The sequence below is a fragment of the Taurulus bubalis genome (assembly GCF_910589615.1).
Source record: "Taurulus bubalis genome assembly, chromosome: 6".
Classification (NCBI taxonomy): domain Eukaryota; kingdom Metazoa; phylum Chordata; class Actinopteri; order Perciformes; family Cottidae; genus Taurulus; species Taurulus bubalis.
In genome coordinates, this window is record NC_136594.1 from 18,127,807 (window position 1) to 18,147,843 (window position 20,037).

Here is a 20,037-nt window from a genome sequence, read left to right on the forward strand (position 1 = left end):
GGTAACAGCACTCTTTTCTCTAATCATAAGATCTTTGTCCTCGCGGCCCCATTGTTCAGCTCCAGCACTGCAGATGTGTTACATCGGGTGCTCATCGGCTCGTTATCTGCTCTCACGATTTGTACAATTTAAGTTCACTTTGGCAGATCTGCTTTTTTTCTGAACAGGCCCCTGTGGTGTTATTGTCTATAGAATGACCGATGAGAGGAGGAAGTGTATTGGTTAACCTTACAAGCTTCGTGCTATTGTGGCATCTGGCAAGGTATCCGAGATGTGAAACTCAACTCAGCTGCATCACCCCTCCTCTTTCAATAAGTTATTTTTGTAGTGTGTAATAACAAATATTTGTTTTTGCTGTGTATATTTTATATAGTTCTGTATATATATTGCTCTTGTTCTTGTTTTTTGTTTGTTTTTGAATTGTTCTGTAAGTGTCAGGGAAGTGAAACTAATTTAATGTATTTGGTGTTTTATGAAATGAAAAAAAATGCTATTTAATGGTTTGTCTGTCAAAGAGTTAGGTTTACTTCACAAAGTACAATTGCCTCAAATAGTTTTTGTTTTACCAAATGAAGATCTTGTCATTTGCCGAAATATAATTAATATACATTATAAAAGCAGTAGCCTACGTACATTTAGCCTTTTACCTGAACCACTTCTTTTCCACTGAAGTAAAAAGGGTTAACGAGCCTACTGCTGTGCAGTTATTAAAAGTAGCGAGGTATGTCTGTATCTGCACCCTATTTATTTAATATCCAACAGGTGAACAAAGGCATTGGAAGGGAAAGGGAAGTTTGAGATTAAAAAATATGATTTCTCCATAATCTTAACACTGGTTTGCAGGTTTAGTCTACCGTGAAATTATGTCTTGTCTATCATGTCATGGCAAAGGAATATACTCCATTCAGCTACAAGCACATACAGGCATCACACCCAGTAATGTTTATGTATGTGCTCTGTATTTTATTTTTAATGTGTCCTGTTTTTACGGTCAGACGACTATTACTTGATTATCCACTGGTTTTTGTTTTGTTGCATCCTGTCTGTATTTCCATTTACTTGTAGAATTATGTTTTTATACTGGCAGGTCTCGTGTGGTGCGTGTGGTCATGTTGGTTTGAAATGGGAAGAAACACAACTGAGGTTAAGTCGTGTCAAGTTGAAGCAAAATACGAACCTTTCCGGCTTGTTAAAATGTACGTACTGAATGTGCCACTGTATGTTTCCACCCAGTCTGTATTTCTGTGCTCCTCTTGTTTAAAATGGATGTGTGCTGTGTAGGCATAGATGTGTCAACATGGTGGCTGCTGTTTAATAGACATTTCCAATTATGCAAACTGTGTGAGGAAATTAGAACTCCTGCCACACAGGAGCAGTGATACCTTCGTAGTGGTTGTGTCAAGTTGTCTGTTTTATAATTGCAGGTACCTGTGTGATGTGACGAGGTTAAAGAGCTTCTGTACACAGTGTTTAGCAATTTATTCTTGGCTATAAATGCCAGCTCCAGTTGGTCTCATAAAAATCACACAGATTTTAATAACATAAAATCAAATGTTATCCACTTCCAATTGAGAACACGGCAAAGTAGCTGTCATGCAAGGCCTGCAGGCAAACTGAAGAAGATGGTTATTTATGTCTTCCAGACACTTCTTCTTTCTTCCTAATTTTCACTCTGCAGACATGATCAGCTGACCACTTGTGACCATTAGCAATTATCAGACGACGCAGCTTGGTGGTTTTTCACAACAGAGTTTATGAGCCTGACCTTTTCTCCATTGCCTGTAAAGAGGTCATAACCTCCTTATGATAAGACATCTTTTCTCAAACCCGAGCAACAGCTCTTAAACCACATCTATAAATATTTTAGAGGCAGAAAGGAGTGAAGGAGACACATCTGATGAAACTCTTTCCCGCTCCACATATCCCATCTCTTTTTACAAAGTGTCAGCGAGTTAACTCAGCAGGCAGCCGAGCTCTCCTTCAAAAACATCCAATTCTTCCAGAAGATTCAAATCATTAACTTCTTATCTTTCTGCTTGGCCGATCGGTATGTCGTCATTCGGTTGTTTTCCTGTCTAGTGAATCACGCCACTGGACTCTAAAAGCCCTTTCACCCACCTCTGATGCCGATCGATGAGAGTAAATGAACCAGAGATTCCTTTGATCGTTTGTTTGGTGTTTTCATCAATAATGTTTGTATTGAACCCCCTTCTGCTGCTCTCTCTTTGGTTCCTCTGCTGTCCCAGCCCTTATCAGTTGCACCGCCTCTCACATACACTTCTTAAGAGTTTAGGTATCACATTATCATATTCACTTATTTTTATCTTCTTGTTGTAACACTCTCCCTCTCTAATTTTACTCTATGTCACATTTTTGTTCCCCATCAAACAACATGTGTCACTGGTGAGCGTTTTGCCAGCTTTCTCATGGGTATATTTTTGTGTTCTGAAAGTATCAGTTTAAAGCTATAGAAAAGTAGTGAGCCCTTGTAATGGGAAATTCTGTGTTTTGTAATATTTCTGTATGGGGTGTAATAAATTATTCTATGATAGTACTTTATATGGGAAAATACGTTAAATGTGACAGTCTTTGTAAGTATTTATCTTTAACTAAATTATTGTACTTTTTTTTTTTTTTGGCAATTTGTGATGACAAGTTATTGGTAATCATGAAATTAACTGTTTCATCATCGGTCTGATGCATCTTTTAATTTATTGATGTATATACTGTATGTTTGTTGATAAACAGCTTACTTTATTTTGTATATGACCAATAAACATGTTTTGAAATGGAACAGTTTTTGTGTGTATTTTGTAAATGGAATGTAACAGGTTTTTTTTTTACATATATAGTTTTTTAGTAGATTTTTATTCATATTGTGGTTTTTCTTTCAGTTTTTTATGAAAGAAATCGGAGCAATGCAAATATACTGTGTTGTAGATGTTGTACATGTATCTTGTTCACTAAATCAGGATACAATGGATGGATACACTTCTGTACCTTGCCTCTTACAAGTCTTATAACAGGTCTTTCAGATTTGAAACGGTCACATTCGATCATCATTCCTATAAATGTAAATGTAAAGAATGAATATAATTAATAATCTACCACTGACAGCCTTTTTACAGCTTTTCACACTGATCAAGACTTCAAAATTGTCCTCTTGTATTAAAAAAGGACCGATATAACAAAACTTTGTATGTAATCTATGTATTTGAGATATAAACTATACACTATACATATTCATCTTTCTAAATGCGTGTCACAATTCAGAGACAGACACCATAAACCATAACTTGGTCTGATTTTAAACAAACACCAATGAATGACTGTATCTGCACGTGTGTGTTTAGCCATTCACGCCTATAGGGGGCAGTATCAAGTTATCACTGGATCCTTCGTCCTCAACAGGTCTGGATCATGTGAAAACATGGAGCGCGGAGCTGATTTAATCGTCTTTAAAACAAGCTTCGCAGGAATATCGTTGACACATAGAAGGATATTTTATTTATTCGGTTTATGTGATTCGAGTGTTTGTGAGTTGAAGTCGTGTGTTGTGTTTTAATTGGTATGTTCGCTGTTTAATTTGATAAATCCAGATCCTTGCTGGGAATCCACTCCGGGTTTTCAGAGCGCTTCGGTGATTTCCAACTGTCACCCGTCCGTTGCTCCAAGAGGCGGCAAACATGTAAACACACGGCCATCCTGCTGGGGATCGTTTTTGTTTGGTAGCTCGTGAGACTTTATTTAGTTTTGCCATTTTATCACAAGTAACTCTCTACTTTCACTTCTCTTATCTTTAACTGGACTTAGATATTACTCTACTGTGTTTCGTCTTGTAACCATACCAACGACAGCTACACCGTTAGCTAGCTAGCTTGTTGAGGGTTAGTTACAGCTCAACAGCTAACGTTAGCAAAAAGCAATCAATCAGGATACCGTGAGTATATTAAGGTTTGTTAGTCCTTCAACTCTCGACTACCTGCCGCATCCTGATGCAACTTGATGGAGGACTACGACACGTTTGTGCAGCATCGACTCTCCCATCTGAGGAACAGTGAGGAGGAGGAACACAGCGCACCTCCACCTGCATCTTCTCTGATCCGCTTCTATGGACGAGTCATCCTTCCTCCCCTGGTACGGCCTTAGGTTTACGATATCTATGTTCAAATTAATATGATTGTGGGTTCTAATATGAGATAACAAGACGCAGAGACGCACTAAATACACTATTATAGCCTGAACAGTATCACGTAGTCTTTGTTTTGTATGTGAGATAAGACTACTAGTAACTTACTCTGTGGATTAGAACACATATTAAAATATTAAAGAACTGATAAGTAGTTATTAATATAAGTTCTTATTCTCCCTCTTTTTTTAAGTATTCATTATTCATAGAAGTTATCAAGCAAAATGTCACAAGTTTTTTCAGCATATAAATTATAAAGTTATTATGACATTATTTGGATTTTTGAGTAATGGTTGGACAAAACAAGCTATCATCTTAAAGGGGGGCTATGGGACTTTGTGATTGACAGTTTTCACTATTTCTAGACATTTAGACCAAACAAGTAATTGGTTCATCTAAAAAAAATAAAGAACAGTATAATCAAAAATAATCATCAGTATCAGCCCCGTTATTCAACGTGCATAACACTTCATGTCTGCTTTCCGATGATAACAGCTCTCAGGGAAGCAGAGAGAGGAGATGCAGCGGCACAGAGATGCAGCGCAGAGAGCTGCTGTCCAGAACAAGTTAAAGGATGATTCACGAATGGCCTACATCCAAACTATCCTACACAGTGTTACGGTAATTTAAGCCCTTACTTTTCTGCTATCCTCATGTTCATGTTTTTGTGTTTTGCTCAACTTAGAATGCTTAGTTATATTCAAACATACACTATTTCTTTGAATAAATAGTCATCATTGGACATTATTTTCTTTCATGTCATATTTTGTTATGCCTTCTTTGTTTTATTCAAATTAGAAAAGACATTTTCTCTGATCTCATGATATTAGGGAAAACTCATGTCATCATGTTAGGCTAAAATGTTGGCTACAATCTTAAAACAAACATGCATAGCACGTTAGGCAATATCATGGTCAGCAAAAATATAAAAGTCATGTACAATAAGTTGCTATTGTGACTAGGCCTAATTGTTTCCTCTTATGAATTGCAGCTAAGGAAGACGCCAACACTAGAAGAGTTGCTTCACGAGTCTGAGATTAACACAACATCTTCATATTCCCATAACACCATTGGTGGAGCAGTGTCACAGAGCAATTCATTCATAGGAACAACAAATAGTCATTTGCTCTCACCACCACCCAGAAGGCAAGAAAAGGAGGATGTTTCTCTTCCTCCATTGACATCAACTACATGTAGTGCCTTTTTTGCCTCAAATGTGACACCTCAGCAAAGTTACAAGGAAGGATGCCTTATTGACCAACATCACAGTCAGCAGGGATCACTGCCAATCCACCAGTCGGTATCCTCTGGTTATGTGACCTACGAGAATGTTAAGAACACCACCAGTGTCTCTGAAAGGATTGATGCAGAGAGAGAGAGCAATGGCTTTGGCTCGTTAGAGGAAGCTTATAATAATAATAATAATAACAAAATGGATCGCTTTTTGCTTCACAACACTTCAAACACAATCGCCAAGATGCCAGATATTATTAACTACCCACCCATAGATGGAGAGGAATTGGAAAGGAGTGGACTGGAGTCATCCTTTTGTCATAACTTAATAGCTGTACAAGACATTTGTTGCACCTTGCTCCGGGAGGATTCAGTCATATGTTACCTTTCACCAGTAGATCCTTCTGAAAGCAGTCATCTGGACAGCACAGAGGGAGGAGATAACCTTCCCTTCAGCACAATACTTGAAGTTGACAAAGATCACAATGTGGACATAATTGATGGCTCAGTCTCATCATCAGAAAACAGTGACCTTACAGACAATCTAATTGGGTTAGGGTTCTCATCATCAGAAAACAGTGGCCTTACAGACAATCTAGAGTTATCACAGACATTAAGCACTCATCACAGTCCAACACCAGAGTTGCATATTCAGCACGACTCCTCAGAGCCAGTGGACGACCATGTAGACAAAGAAAATTTATCTGAGGAGCCTTATCGTCTGAGCCTCCAGGCCTTGCTAAAGAAATCTCAGGAGTATCGGCGGCGCCAGCGGACGCTTCGGAACCAAGCCAAAAACACTAGAATTCAGGAGAGGACCCAAGAACAGACGAGGGCGGAGGAGCACAGCCTCTCTGATAAGGAGAATGATGAGTTCCCTGACAAAAGGAACATGACAACAGAGGGGAAGAAAACTAAAGAGAGTAGAGGTACTTTTATCCCGGCTGTGGAAACGTCACCAAAGAAATCTTGGGAAAATGAGAAGATGATTGAGAGTGAGTTTTTCGGGGAAAAGTCCAACTTTAAATCTGAAAGCACACATTTACCAGAAAATGGGCATACTAAGGAGATCATTACTGTTGAGGAGGAAACAATCTTCAAAAATAATAAGCTGAACATTTCACAAGAGGTCATACCAGAGCCTTTACAAATCAGCACCGTCCTCCTCCAACAGCCCACATCGACAGAGACCTCGCCTGTTCAGGAAGCCTTTTACTTGACCACCTGTTCAGCAGCTTTTTATAATGGTTTTGGGAAATATCACAGTGTCCCAGCCCCTAATTTCTGTCGGAGTCCTGTGCACCGCAAGAGCAAAGGCAGTATCCAAGATGGAGAATCTCCCGATGGAGCCGAGACCTTGAATAAAGATTTTGTCGAGGCTGGTTTGATTGAAGACCACAAGGCTGAAGAAGTTAACCTGGGACGTAACAACAGTCCCACAGCAGTTCCTCCCACTGTGAATCTTTTGGTTGAAGGTGACGTAACGAGCGGTTCAGCCACAAATTCACAGCACATAGCTGTGCTCGAGTCCAATCTGTCCAGTCTAAAAGTACTGATCTCGGACCTGGAGTCCACACTGACAGAAAACTTGGAGAATCACGACCAAACTGAGAGCGACACTCAAAGTAAGTTAAGCTTTAAAGGCATCGAGCACTTTTGTCAAAGTGATTGTGACTATTGCGCGGACAAAGTGATGGATGATGATGATGATGATAGCAACGATGCAGAACAAGACAAAAGGTACGAAGAGTGGAAGAGAAGACTATCATCAGACAATTTCAACAAAATGCAGGAAGATACAGGACCTGAACTGAGCAGATGGGACACAGACGATGTTCCTCTCATAGTGCAGGTAAAAGAAACCGAGGCAGTTAACGTAAGCGAGCTCAGACTAGTCAAAACCTTAGCTACAGAGAGAGGAAAGGAGCAGGGGACATGTGGAGAAGGACTTACAAAGAGTTATGGACAGCATGTTGGCAGTAGAAAGCCTACAGCTAAATGCATCCTTTCTGTAACACAGCGGCTGCGAATTCCTGATGTATTCAGAAATGTTCCATCCTCAACCACGGCTTCACGTAATGTCTCGGTGCTTTCGAATACCAGTAACCGTCCGGTGGAAAGTAGGACTGGGACAGCTGGAGAAGGTCACGACTCTACCCAATCGCCATCTCTCAACCAGTCGTATGACGTGAACGCACCGTCTGGTCTGTGGCTCCTCGAAGGGTTAGGATCGGACATGGGCCCAAAAGGTCATCTTGTTCAGGAGAAACGTCTGACACCAGAAAGTGGGGGTGAGGGTCAGGGCGGGGCATCCAAGGTCAAACGGAGGCTGCTCATGCACATGATGGAGGAGACACGGGACAGGAGTGCAGATGTCAGCAGAGGAGCCGGCTCTGTGGTCAGACCCAGCTCCAGCACTCCTCGAGGTAAGACCAGGATAATAATATAAAGAGAGAATGCATCTACAAAACAGTGTTGTTATTGTGAATCACAACTGATGGTATATTAGGAGCTAAAAGTCCATTTGTATATTCTTTGTTGTAGGTTAGGTGTGCACTATATAGTTATTTTATATTGGAAAAATAGATATATAAATAAATGAATATAATGTAAATCATATCAGAACCCACCATAACCTTTGCCCCTTGGACATTTTGCTGTATTTGTCCAGATTTTTCTTTTGGCTTTATTTACACATTATGTGACCACATATTACACATACTGTATTCCCGTCAGCTGCTGTGCCGTGGAACGGAGGCCATGGCAGTCAAGGAGACAAGCAGGAAGAATTGAAACAGGCCCACGCTGCTCAGGTCAGAGCCCTGCAAGACGAGCACAGGAGACAACAAGAAGAGCTACTGCAGGTGAGACAGAAGTACATTAGAATATGACACGTGACTGTTTGACATCAAACATGTCACTGAATAGGCGACAAGAAAGCTTTGTTAATGGTATATTTTAAGTCGGTATCTTACAAAAACATTTAAATTATGGGGGAGCTCAAACATTCTTTTATAAATGTTTTATTTTTTTATTTTAAAGAACACATTGTAATGAAATACCATGAAAAGACCTACTCACACATTTTGCCTGTTCTGTTGCTTCATATAGCTGATTTAGGTCTGGGCTATTCCTCCAGTCTTATCACTCTCAAACAATCCCACATACACCATCTTGCTGTCAAAAATACTTATTAGAGCACCAAGTCCGCAGGTGTCGAAGTCTTAAATTAAGGTCCTGAATATATTTTCTTGTTTGCAGTAGACAGTAACATGAGTTGTATATATTTGTCTGTATGTGGCTGCAGCATGTAGGCTATAAATGGGACTTGTGCAACAGTGGATTGTGCATACAGGAGGCAAACTGATTAATTATAGTAGAGTTATTGTTATATACAACTTGGGAGTACTGCAAAAATGTGATGCACGGTAGATGTCGAATGTGTGTACTTACCGGTAATAAGTAATTGTTGGCCGAATTGTCCTTGCTGGTGACATTCTTTGACCAGTATGACCATGAATAAGGTCATTGCATTCTATTTGGTATTAGAAAGACCTCAACGGTCTTACATTTCATTTTATGAACACTGCAGAAACACTGAAAATAGTCCAACAAATACCCTATGTACTTCTGTTTGTGTAACGTTTGGGAAGTTATTTTATAACAAACTGTACAGCTGTGAATGTTGTGTGAAGAGAGATGATGGGAAATGAGAGAGAGATGCAACAAAGGGCCCCAGATGAAGTTGAATTGAAGACGTTGCGGTTCATGATCGTCATCTTAATCCCTAAACTGCAGGGCAGCCCCATGGGACTTGTTCTCAGTAAGAAAAATATAGAATATTGCCAGCTCTGTTCCCTTTAAAGTTGTTTTCTTGAAAGGTCATGCTAATGTTTCCCCTTCCTTGAGCGTCAAAAGGGCAATGAAGAAACCACAAAACAGAAAACCTGAAATGACATGTTTCTACCTACCAGACATTTATTTCTAACTCATTTATTTCAAACATGGTCGTATTGATACTTCCTCCATCCCATTGGCCCGCTTCTTGCATTAAATTGCATCACCTATTGCTGTACAGATCTAGCACCACGCCATGCCTGTAAAGGCAACCATAATTCACTCTCCCAAGGTGTTTGACTGCACCCAAAGTCACCTATAAGAAATTAAAAAAGAAAAAAAAGTGTTTCCTTTTTTTAAATTGAGAACTGGCTAACCGAATCACTAAGCTGTGATATAACATTGACCCTAAATGCTCTTTAGAAACTAGAAGCAGACCCTTGAAAGACTCTGGCACTGCTCCATATGTGGGCACACAGAGACACACACACACACCCGTTGTCGCCCTACCTGTTAGAGCGTGCTTCTGGAGACCGGGGTCGTGGGCAGACTACAGAAATCTGCTCATTACAAGAGACCTTCAAAAATAACACAGGGATTCTTCCATAAATGTTTCATTACATCCCTAAGAGGTGTGTGTGTGTGTGTGTGTGTGTGTGTGTGTGTGTGTGTGTGTGTGTGTGTGTGTGTGTGTGTGTGTGTGTGTGTGTGTGTGTGTGTGTGTGTGTGTGTGTGTGTGTCTTCAAGGACGCCTGCTGTTCTCTGGCAGCCAGTTCTTGTTTCTGCAGCTTGCGTCTGTATTTGTTCTTGGCCAGTGTCCTTGCCCTATTAATCACAGTCTCTCTTTAATTCATGTATCCTTAACAACAATATAATTAACATAACTCTAATAAAAAATACTTCTTTTCGACTCCCCTCTGTCCTTCCATCATTTGTGATGTGATGAGAGCGTGCTGGCTGGACTCTCTGGTAGAGGGAAAAGGGGACCGAGGGAATTGACACAGAAAGGGGAAGGATAATTTGTTTAATTCATGAGCGTCTGTGGTTAAGTGCCAGATCGTCCCGTTGAGTGCCACCGCTAATGGTCCCTTCCCCTTCTCTTTTTTCCGTCTCCTCACATCCCCCTCTTTGTTTTGTCTCCTACCTCCTCTAACGTCGTTTTTACTCTCTGGCTGTATTAATTTCCTCCATCTCTCCTGTCTCATCATCCCCGTCATCCCTCTCCTCCTCCTCATCTCATCCCTCCTGCCTCTGTGCCCCATCTCTCCCCTTCTGTCTCTTTCTCTCTACCCCCAATTAATTTCTTCCTCCTGCCTCATCTGCTGTCCTTTCCAATTCAATATTTTCCAACCTGGCCTTTCTCCCAAATGCACGCATGCGTGCCTAAACACACACACACACACATATCCCCCTGTTCCTTCCCTCCACTCATCTCTCTCTCTCTCTCTCTCTCTCTCTCTTTCTCTCTTTCTTTCTCTCTCTCTCTCTCTCTCTCTCTCTCTCTCTCTCTCTCTCTCTCAGGCATTGGCAGTGCATTACCGCCACCTCCAGAGTGTGTCCTTTCCTTGCTCCGTGTCAAGCTCACATTTTGGGGACACGTTGACCTCTTCTACCCTCTCTCAGGTATCAATATCACATTTGTTGATTTTTTTGTTTTATTCATCACCAGTCAGCTGACACACTCAGGTGAAACAAATACTTCCCCCTCGATGTCTTAATCCTTATCAGTAACCCCTCTCCTCTGTTATTGCCCTCTCATATGGGCATTTGACTTAGGTTGTTCAACAATCATGTCCCTTGAATGCAACATCTTTTGAATCAACAAGTGAAACATTATTATTTCACTTATTATTTCCAATTACAATGATCCACTTTCATTGATGGGCTAAACAGATGCCAACCAAAAGACCTTGAGAATCTGCGTGGGAAATTAATTGGTTGTCATTGATGGAATTAGCATTCTCCTCTCAGTTCCCCTCTGGTCCTCATTATTCACCCCTCTCATCACTCTTCTTTGCTCTTCCTCAGCCCTCCAGCTCACTCTCAGAGCTCTACCGCCCCCTGCTGTTAGCAGCTGTGAAAGGTTTTCTGGCTCGCAGGCTGCTGAAGACTGAGAGAGTGGTACAGCTGGTGCGCACCATCAGGGTGAGTAGAGACAGCAGTGTCATGTCTGTCTCATAGAATGAACGAAAACAGTTTGTATACAAATATAAACTTTGTGTGTTTTGGGCATCTAGGACACAAATCAGTTCCTGCTGGCCCTTCAGCGGCAGAGCCCTGGCAGAGGAGAGTTTTCTAGCAGACAAGATATTTTATTACAGGAGAGAGTCTCTCTGCAGGTATTAAAGCAAACATGTGTTGTAAACATCTGTTAACCTTTCTCTGCTTCACTGCCAAATGAGCAATTATTCCCTCCATTTGCACTTACCACCACAGATACTATAATTACACTCATTCAGTCAAGCCTGGAATTGTTTTCCCATCCAGCTGCGCGCTGCACGTTATGAGGTCCATGACATCTTCTTCAGCCTGTCAGCCGGAGAGAGGATGCAGCTGATCAGCTGGGACAGAGAGCTGGCCAAGGAGAGAGAGCTCAGACGACAGGTGTGTGTGTGTGTGTGTGTGTGTGTGTGTGTGTGTGTGTGTGTGTGTGTGTGTGTGTGTGTGTGTGTGTGTGTGTGTGTGTGTGTGTGTGTGTGTGTGTGTGTGTGTGTGTGTGTGAGTTGGAGGAGCCAAACGCAACACAGATCAGTATTTAATTATAGCTGCTCTGATCCAGGTGTAATTATTCAAATTCAGAATATCATTATGGTTTAGTACTGTACACACCTTCATGATGAGTCTGTTAATGGCATTGTTGCTTTATTTTTTCCAGTGCAGTACTTATGGTGTTGATCTCATTTGTTAAAGTAGGCAGAGAGGACTGAAATGTTGATTTATTTTCTGTTTAAATGTACACTTCCTTTCTTTTGAGAGTTGTGAGAATTATAATAAGCCTTGTGGCTAGAGCAGAGACTAATCCAGTGTGTGCTTTTTCTTGTGTGTATGTACTTGTTTAGAGTGGGCACACAGGCCATCTCAGAAGAAAGAGTTCTTTGTCAACTGCAACACAAAAATCACTGGAGAGAAAGAGAGGAATTATGTGAGTTTTTTAAGTATTTTTATGTGTGCGTGCATTCATAAGGTCACATGTGGACACAGTTACTTCTTCTACAATAACAATACAGGATGAAGGTATTTGGAGCTCAAACCAGCACCTTTACCCTGAATCTTGAAACATCTTGTAACTTTAGTTTAAAGTTTGTACTAAAGCGAGCTCCAGATCTCTTTACAGTATGATCCCAACCTATGAAAATATTAAAAATTGAAATTTCGAATTGATTTATTACTAGATTTGTTTAATTATTTGATCAAACGTGTTTCAGGGGTTTCCAGTGGAGTTGCAGCCGCCTTACAAAAGCACTATTCAGCTCAAATCTTTTAATGAATTGCAAATCTTGCACTTTTTTAATAAGCAGTATTTTCGTCAGTGGCTACAGTTCTCTTCTCTGCAGGATCCAGAAAAAGGCAGCTGAAAGGCACACGGGAGTTGTGACAAGGACTGGCCACAATACTGTGGAGCAGCCGCCTGAAACCAAACGAGGACAATTCAGAGCAAATCCTCAGAGGGTCCCCAAGAGCACCTATTCCTCCAGACCCCGATGACCCTTTCCTAATTGGCCCCAGTGAGAACTCCTAATAAGGTCTCTTGCGAATACCTAAATATTATAAAACTAATCATTTGAGAGATTCCAAATTTGACACCAAGCGACACCAGTTGCTGACGAATATATCTTTGTATTTCTTGTCTGGTGTGCTGTGACATTTTTTACACTCTACAACCAGGGTGTAATAAAGTGATGGCAGCGCCACTGCCACAACGGAGTGGTTTCACATTGAATGGATACTCAGATTGGGATTAAATATCACTAGCTGCTCTGTCAGTAACAGGTCAAGTCTGCTTTCAGTTTACTAATGTTCAGACGTTAGTGGGACAGTTGGTTGACCTGAAAGGCTCTATGCAGTGTACCTGAAAGACGCTGTGTTTACGACTCACAGCACACATTATGAAGAAGAGTCAACGCAGGAAAAGATGCGATGAATAACACTAATGGTGCCTCCATACTATTTGGATATTAATGTATTAAGTAAGAATTGCTCTTTGGCTAACTGTACACAACTTGTAGACATGCAGCCTGCGATCAGGGCTTTACAATTGACAATGCTTTGTTTCAAATGGTGACAAGTTGAGAAGTTAGCATGAAGCAAGCCATGGTCATGAGCCAGCAGGCTCAATATCAAGACTACTGAATGCAGCGATGATTAAAATGATTAATTACACCTCAAAATGGGTCCTGTGAAAAGTGTCTGTTAATCAGGTTATTTGTTCAGCTGTGAGTGTTTTTCCATTTGTCTAATGTTTAATTTCTACTTTGAGGGTGGACTTCAACATTGAATTAGTTGCCTCAAATTGACGTGCCTTCTTCAATGCCACCAAAAAAAGAAGACCATTTCCAGTTGTATTGGCACAAGTTAACTGTTAATAGGAAATGTACACCTTTTAGTTGTGGTACAGTGTGCTCACTTTTACATAAATGGTAATCTACAGCTTCAGATCTTGTGTTACAGAGAGTCTGCTGCCTTACAACATTTCCTAGCGTCTTGGGATCACATGTAGACATGTCAAACTTTGCATTTTTTTATTTTTAGAGACTTTGGACCTGTTTTGTATGTTATTTATTTGTATGTTGTTGGTAATAAATGTTTCTTAAAACTTGGAAGTTGCTCTGAAGTTTGTGAAAGCCAAAACTTTAAACCGTTACAGACTCCGAGCAGCAGGGGGCGCTGCCGCCCGTATGTTGTCCGCTTTACACGGACTATCACCAGGTCTGTCGTTGGTCTCCGGCGCAATGTGCAGTGTTTTGAATAGATAACGTTAGCTATCTCTCAGCTGACTTCAGACAGGATGGAAGAGGCGGCAGACACCATGGTTCCTTCACGGACGGAGAGGAAAGCGTTGGAAAAGGTCAAAATACTTGAACGAGAAAGCGAGAGGAAGCTCTTAAGACTGGTAAGACGAGGCGACAACACATGTGGAGCCTGTTTCCAGCTGGCTGTACCGAGCCAGCCGGCTGAAGTAGCAGCTCTTTACTGTTACTGTTCATACAGTGAACTCCGCCTGAGTCTGACCTGTGTGTCTGTCCCGTTGACTGAAGGTTGGACGAGTCCTGAAGAAGCCGGAGGCCGAGCGGTCGGAGGAGGAGGCCGCTGTGTTGCTGCTGCACAGAGAAACCGTGGAGGAGCTCTGCAAGAGACAAGTCCGCAGAAATGTGCTCAAGAGAAAGCAGGAAGAGGTGAGGCAGTCACGCCCAATGGCTGTGAGGTGTTTAGCTAACTGGCTCGGTGACATGACACCTGTAATAGTTTACAACCCGATGGTGAAAGAACCAAGACGCCACTTCTTGGTCAAATGATTAAAGACAGGGTTATTTCAGTGGATTCTCCTTAACTGTTTGCTAAAGAAACCACTATGGCCCCCAGTGACCTGCCCAAACCATCTCTATTAAGGCTACTTAGTTTGTAGAAATCTATGTTAACATGATAATGCAGGACCCATAATTCAAGGCCCTATACATTTCAGGTTTGGGGTGTATAAGGGTGTGGGACAGATTTATTTTTTTGTTGGTATGTGTGTTTGAGAACGGTCACAAATCAGGATCGGAAAAACCAACAGATGTGTGCAGTTTTAACCTGAAAACATCTGGTGTTCCTGTATTATCTGCAGGTGTATGATGAAGCGGATGAGCTGCAGAGCAAAGTCAAGCAGCTGGCTGTGGCAGTCGAACAAGCAAAACACCTGGTGGTATACACCGGAGCCGGTATCAGTACGGTACGCCTAACTCTAACTCTGCAGCTTTAGTTTCCTTTTAAAACGTTCACAGGACTGATGATGTCTTTCCTTTCAGGCAGCTTCTATCCCAGACTACAGGGGCCCCAATGGGGTGTGGACACAGCTGCAGAAGGGCCGGGCCATCAGGTGAGATATGTAGTCGCGGCACTGTTGGCTTTAGGCTGCATTTTTTGTTGAAGTGGATTAAACTCCAACTGCTATTATTATTTGTTTCTCTTTACAAACAGTTCATCTGACCTGAGTAAAGCTGAGCCGACCCTCACGCACATGTGCATTAGAATGCTTCATAAGGAAAAGCTGGTATGAGCCCTAGATAAATGACTTGTTCTGGTAGGTGTTCCTTTGGTATTCACACATGCTGGTTTACTGTACTTTTGTGTGTGTGTCTTTAAAGGTAAACCATGTTGTTTCTCAAAACTGTGATGGACTTCACTTACGTAGCGGTCTACCCAGACATGCCCTGTCTGAGCTTCATGGAAACATGTTTATCGAGGTGAGACACACACATCCAGAGCCTTAATCTTTTACAGTCACATACTCGCACACAGCTGTTGTAATCGGCTTGTTTCGCTCTCTGAAATTTAAGAACCCCACCTCCTAGAAGGTCCAGATATCATCAGGATATCCCTACACATATAAACATAATGCTGTTACTTGGAAATTGGCAATGACACTACATTCCTGAGAGTCTGGATTTTACACCGTCCTGGAAAACTGTTCTCCAAATACAGCAAGTTACCCTGACATGCTGTTTTTTCTCTCTCCCATCACCAGGTGTGTACGTACTGTTCCCCGGTCAGGGAGTATGTCCGTTTATTTGACGTAACGGAGCGGACGTCACTGCATCGCCACGGGACTGGCCGCAAGTGCAGCCACTGTAATGGTGACCTCAAGGACACCATCGTGCACTTCGGTGAACGTGGGACCCTGGAGCAACCGCTCAACTGGAAGGGAGCTGCAGAAGCGGCAGAAATGGCGGATGTTATCCTCTGCTTAGGCTCCAGTCTTAAAGTAGGTTTTAGAAACCACAGTGTGTCTGTATGCATTTGCATTCGGTAATCTGAAAAAAGTTTGTTGGAATGCATTGTCAGAGTCTTGTTTTCATCAGGTTAATAAGAATGTAATTTAGATACATTAATTGTGTAAATTGTTATATTTGATATGTTTTGTATTTGATGGCTTATTAGCTTATAGCATCTTCACTCTCGTGTGCTGTTTCTCGCTCGTCCAGGTGTTGAAGAAATACGCCTGTCTATGGGGCATGAACAGACCAACCAGCAAAAGGCCCAAACTCTACATTGTCAACCTCCAGGTACACTTAGTTTGACATTTTAGGTGAATAAGATGCAAGTGAATTTGAATAAGATGCTAATTAAGTGCTGGCTGCTTAGTTGCTGATTCTGTGGCTGCACTTTTGTTCCAGTGGACGCCAAAAGATAATCTGGCTGTACTAAAAATACATGGCAAGTGTGATGATGTCATGAGCCTACTTATGGAGGAGCTGAATGTTCAGATTCCTGTGTATGACCGGTAAGGACTTTTTGGAATGATGTAACTACACCCAGTATACACACAATTACTGTATTATTAGTAGTAGTATTACATATGTAGTCTATTATTAATTAATTATAAAGTTATACCAAAAGCATTCAAATAGGCTGTTCTCTTAGCAAAGGATACAAACCGGCAAGGCTTCTTTCAGAGATACTAGTAAAAGGAAAAAGGGTCAGGCACTAATTTCAAATGTACCATTCATGCTTTACACAAGACTTGGAGTTTGGAATATCCCCATTATACACTCAAACAGAAAATATAAAGATTAGTCCAACACTTTGACTCAAAGCTCAGTTTCCTGTATTCGGTCTCATCATCAGGGCGGAGGACCCCATCTTCAGTCTATCCACATCTCTGCTGCAAGAAGAGGGCAACAGCCACACTCGTGAGGTCATAGCGTCCCTTGGTGGGCAGGAGGTCTGCTTACCTGGATCTGGAGGGCAGGCAGAAGAAGCCTCAGCTGTGCAGGGTGGCTGGTTTGGACGAGGCTATCACAAAGGAAGGAAGAAGAAGAAAAAAGCTGCGTAGTGATGGGAACTTTACAGACGCATTTGATGTGATCAAGTATGTCGAATCCCGAAATTTCAGTCTCATAATGAGGACAAGATGGACTTTTGAGTGCTGTTCTGTGCATTGGAATCCTTTAGTCACATGCAGTGCATATGTGACTGTGTGAAAACATAAGTTTAATTTTTTTTTGCCATTTGGAAATGGCACTTTGCACCATGAACATATTTTACACAACATAGTGTTTCGTAACAGCTAGAGCTAAAGTGGCTTGGTTATGCTGTGTTATTAGCGCTAGGTATTATCCCAGTCCAGAGCCAGAGTGCTAAAACATAAAACTATTCTCACACCCTGTAGGCTCAAAAAATGGCAATGCGTTTTCCTCAAAAGTTGAAAGAAGGTTTTGAAACCACTTCTGCAGCATTATAATTGTTTGAGCTAGATGTAAATGGACATTCAAATACTGGTGTCTATAGTGAACGTTACTGTATATGCTCAGTGAGAGATCTATCTTTCAGTGGAACACAAGTGACTTGGTGGTTTTGTTTACTCAAAAACATTTTATTTTGGTGCTGCGACAGCTTTTACTGAGAAGAGATTTCAAGAGATGTCAAACCTTTTTTTTTTTTTTTACATTATTGTTACTTATAGTAAAATATATTTGTGTAGTCTTCAGAAGTTTATAACTTTCATTGTTGAATGTACCTTTTTTTTTTTTATTGTTTATTTTAAAGGTATTTTGATTTACGTAAATTATTTCCTGAACTCAGTCACCCTTCATATCTGCTGTCGTCCATTCTCAGGTTTGCCGGTTAAGTAGTACAGCTATTATTGAATCTTGGTTTACTGAAGTTGTTGAATTTGTTTAAATTTTTATGTTAACTTTTATGCAGACGATGCTGAGACTCTGCTTCTGTCATATATTTGTCTACAAAAATATGAGAAGGAAAGCTGATTCTTTTATATATTTTTTTTTACTCAAATTATCATTAGTTTGGGTTTGTGTCATGTTAAGTTACTGTTGCTATGATTGGAAACAACCATAAATGTGTTTATTAATCAGTCTCAGGGAGATCCAGTGTTATAAATAATCTCATCCTGCACTGTGTAGTTTCAGAAGTTATTTAAGGCCAGTATAGCAACCATGAGCTTGTGTTCAGCTCACTACGCAAACCAGTGGTTAAACTGGATGTGAGGACTTCTTGATGTCATTGTTTTTGTAGAAAAAAAAAGATGATATACTTGTGAGACTAAGTTTTCTCATATTGTGTCTAGATCATATGCAGTTTGTTGTACTGGCCTTTGCTTAGTGACTTAATATCAGTAATACTATTGTAGTACACAGATTTGACTTGAAAACACTCTAACTCTACCTCTTACTTTTTAATCAGCCATTTGATTTATTGTTGTTGTGCTAGTGTACTGGGTTTGCCAGACATTCAATTAAAATTAATAATACAGACTGGGTGACTTGTAAAATGATATCACTGAAAATGGAAGACCCGTGGTTTTTACATTCATGCGAAGTTTGCAGATTTAGTAATCCAGCAGATATTGTTATCGGCTGGATTACTAAAAACAATACGACTTCATGTAGAGAGGAAATCACTTTTGCAGAGTGCTGCTCAGAGTACAAACTACTGCTCAAAGTCAGTATAATCAAGTTCTTGATTGTTGATTTTACAATTTTTTTGTTAAAGATGAGGTGGAGCAAGATAACAGTTTAACGTTCCTGCGAATCAGCATCACAAAGAACCTGACATGGTCATCCCACCTCTCCATCCTGGTGAAGAAAGCCCAGAACATCAGTGATATTGCTGACGAGTCACAGCCTGTTCCACCCTGCTGCCTTCTAGCAAGAGATTCAGAAGTGTCATGTCAGCTGCTGTACAAACAGACTTCAGAGCAGCTTCTCTCCTCAGGCTGTGTAACTTCTAATTTCATCCACAACCTGCCTCAGGAGCTGCTGATCTTGTTTTACTCCGCCATCATCCAGTCTGTTCTCTGTTCTTCCATCACTGTGTGGTTTGGATCGGCCACCAAACAGAGACAGACGACAGCGGATAGTCGGATCTGCAGAGAGAACTATTGGTTCCAGCCTGCCCTCCATCCTGGAGTTGTACACCTCCAGAGTCAGGAAGCGGGCTGGAAAGATCACTGCAGACCCCTCACACCCTGGACACTTTAATGTCTTTTTTTATATGTATCTTGTTTACTGTATAGTGTGTATAAGTACAAAGAGCGAAGTACAAAGTGAAACCGGAGTCAAATTCCATTAAAGGTGATTCTGATATACAATAGTTTTTTGTGTGTATACTATAAAATGTTTTACATACTATACTCTAAACTTCTTGATTTTTTTTATATTTAAACGTTTTCTAAACTATTTTTTAAACTGTAATTTAAACTATATTAACTCTTATTTCGGCATACTTTTCCACGCATACAAATCGACTAAATTTTCTTCGAAAAACGTATTAAGATTACTTTTCGACATACTTTTCATTTACGATGAAAATTATTGCGCCAATTAAGATTTTAACAAAAACGAGGATCAGTCCAAGTTGGGAGGGGGCCGCTCGTATCCCCCCTCCATACGGCAAGTATTGGACTAGCCCTGTCAGTCTGACAGTTCTGCTCCATGCTGTGTGATTTCGGCTGCGAGGGCTCGGAAAGCCAAATACTACGAATGAACTTCTAACATAAAACAATTACAGGGGGGAACAAATAGAAACTCAAGGACCACTGGTCTGGATCCGTTCGGGAG

General features: G+C 40.9%; 2 protein-coding genes across 2 annotated transcripts; both read left to right on the forward strand.

Moving 5' to 3' along the window:
- Window positions 1–4,005: 4,005 nt before the first annotated feature.
- On the forward strand, window positions 4,006–14,041 carry cp110 (centriolar coiled-coil protein 110; the record flags this gene model as incomplete). Its single annotated transcript, XM_079219189.1, has 12 exons — window positions 4,006–4,137; window positions 4,685–4,810; window positions 6,078–6,351; window positions 6,898–7,047; window positions 7,645–7,848; window positions 8,159–8,286; window positions 10,781–10,882; window positions 11,288–11,404; window positions 11,497–11,598; window positions 11,747–11,863; window positions 12,319–12,401; window positions 12,814–14,041. 12 exons carry the CDS (start codon window positions 4,006–4,008, stop codon window positions 12,962–12,964), a joined length of 1,686 nt encoding a protein of 561 aa, XP_079075315.1. The 3' UTR covers window positions 12,965–14,041.
- Window positions 14,042–14,264: 223 nt separating this feature from the next.
- Window positions 14,265–17,291, forward strand: sirt7 (sirtuin 7; the record flags this gene model as incomplete). Its single annotated transcript, XM_079219407.1, has 10 exons — window positions 14,265–14,369; window positions 14,515–14,652; window positions 15,084–15,188; window positions 15,265–15,335; window positions 15,437–15,509; window positions 15,604–15,702; window positions 15,984–16,220; window positions 16,441–16,521; window positions 16,633–16,739; window positions 17,084–17,291. The coding sequence occupies 10 exons, from the start codon at window positions 14,265–14,267 to the stop codon at window positions 17,289–17,291; spliced, it is 1,224 nt and encodes a 407-aa protein (XP_079075533.1).
- Window positions 17,292–20,037: the final 2,746 nt, after the last annotated feature.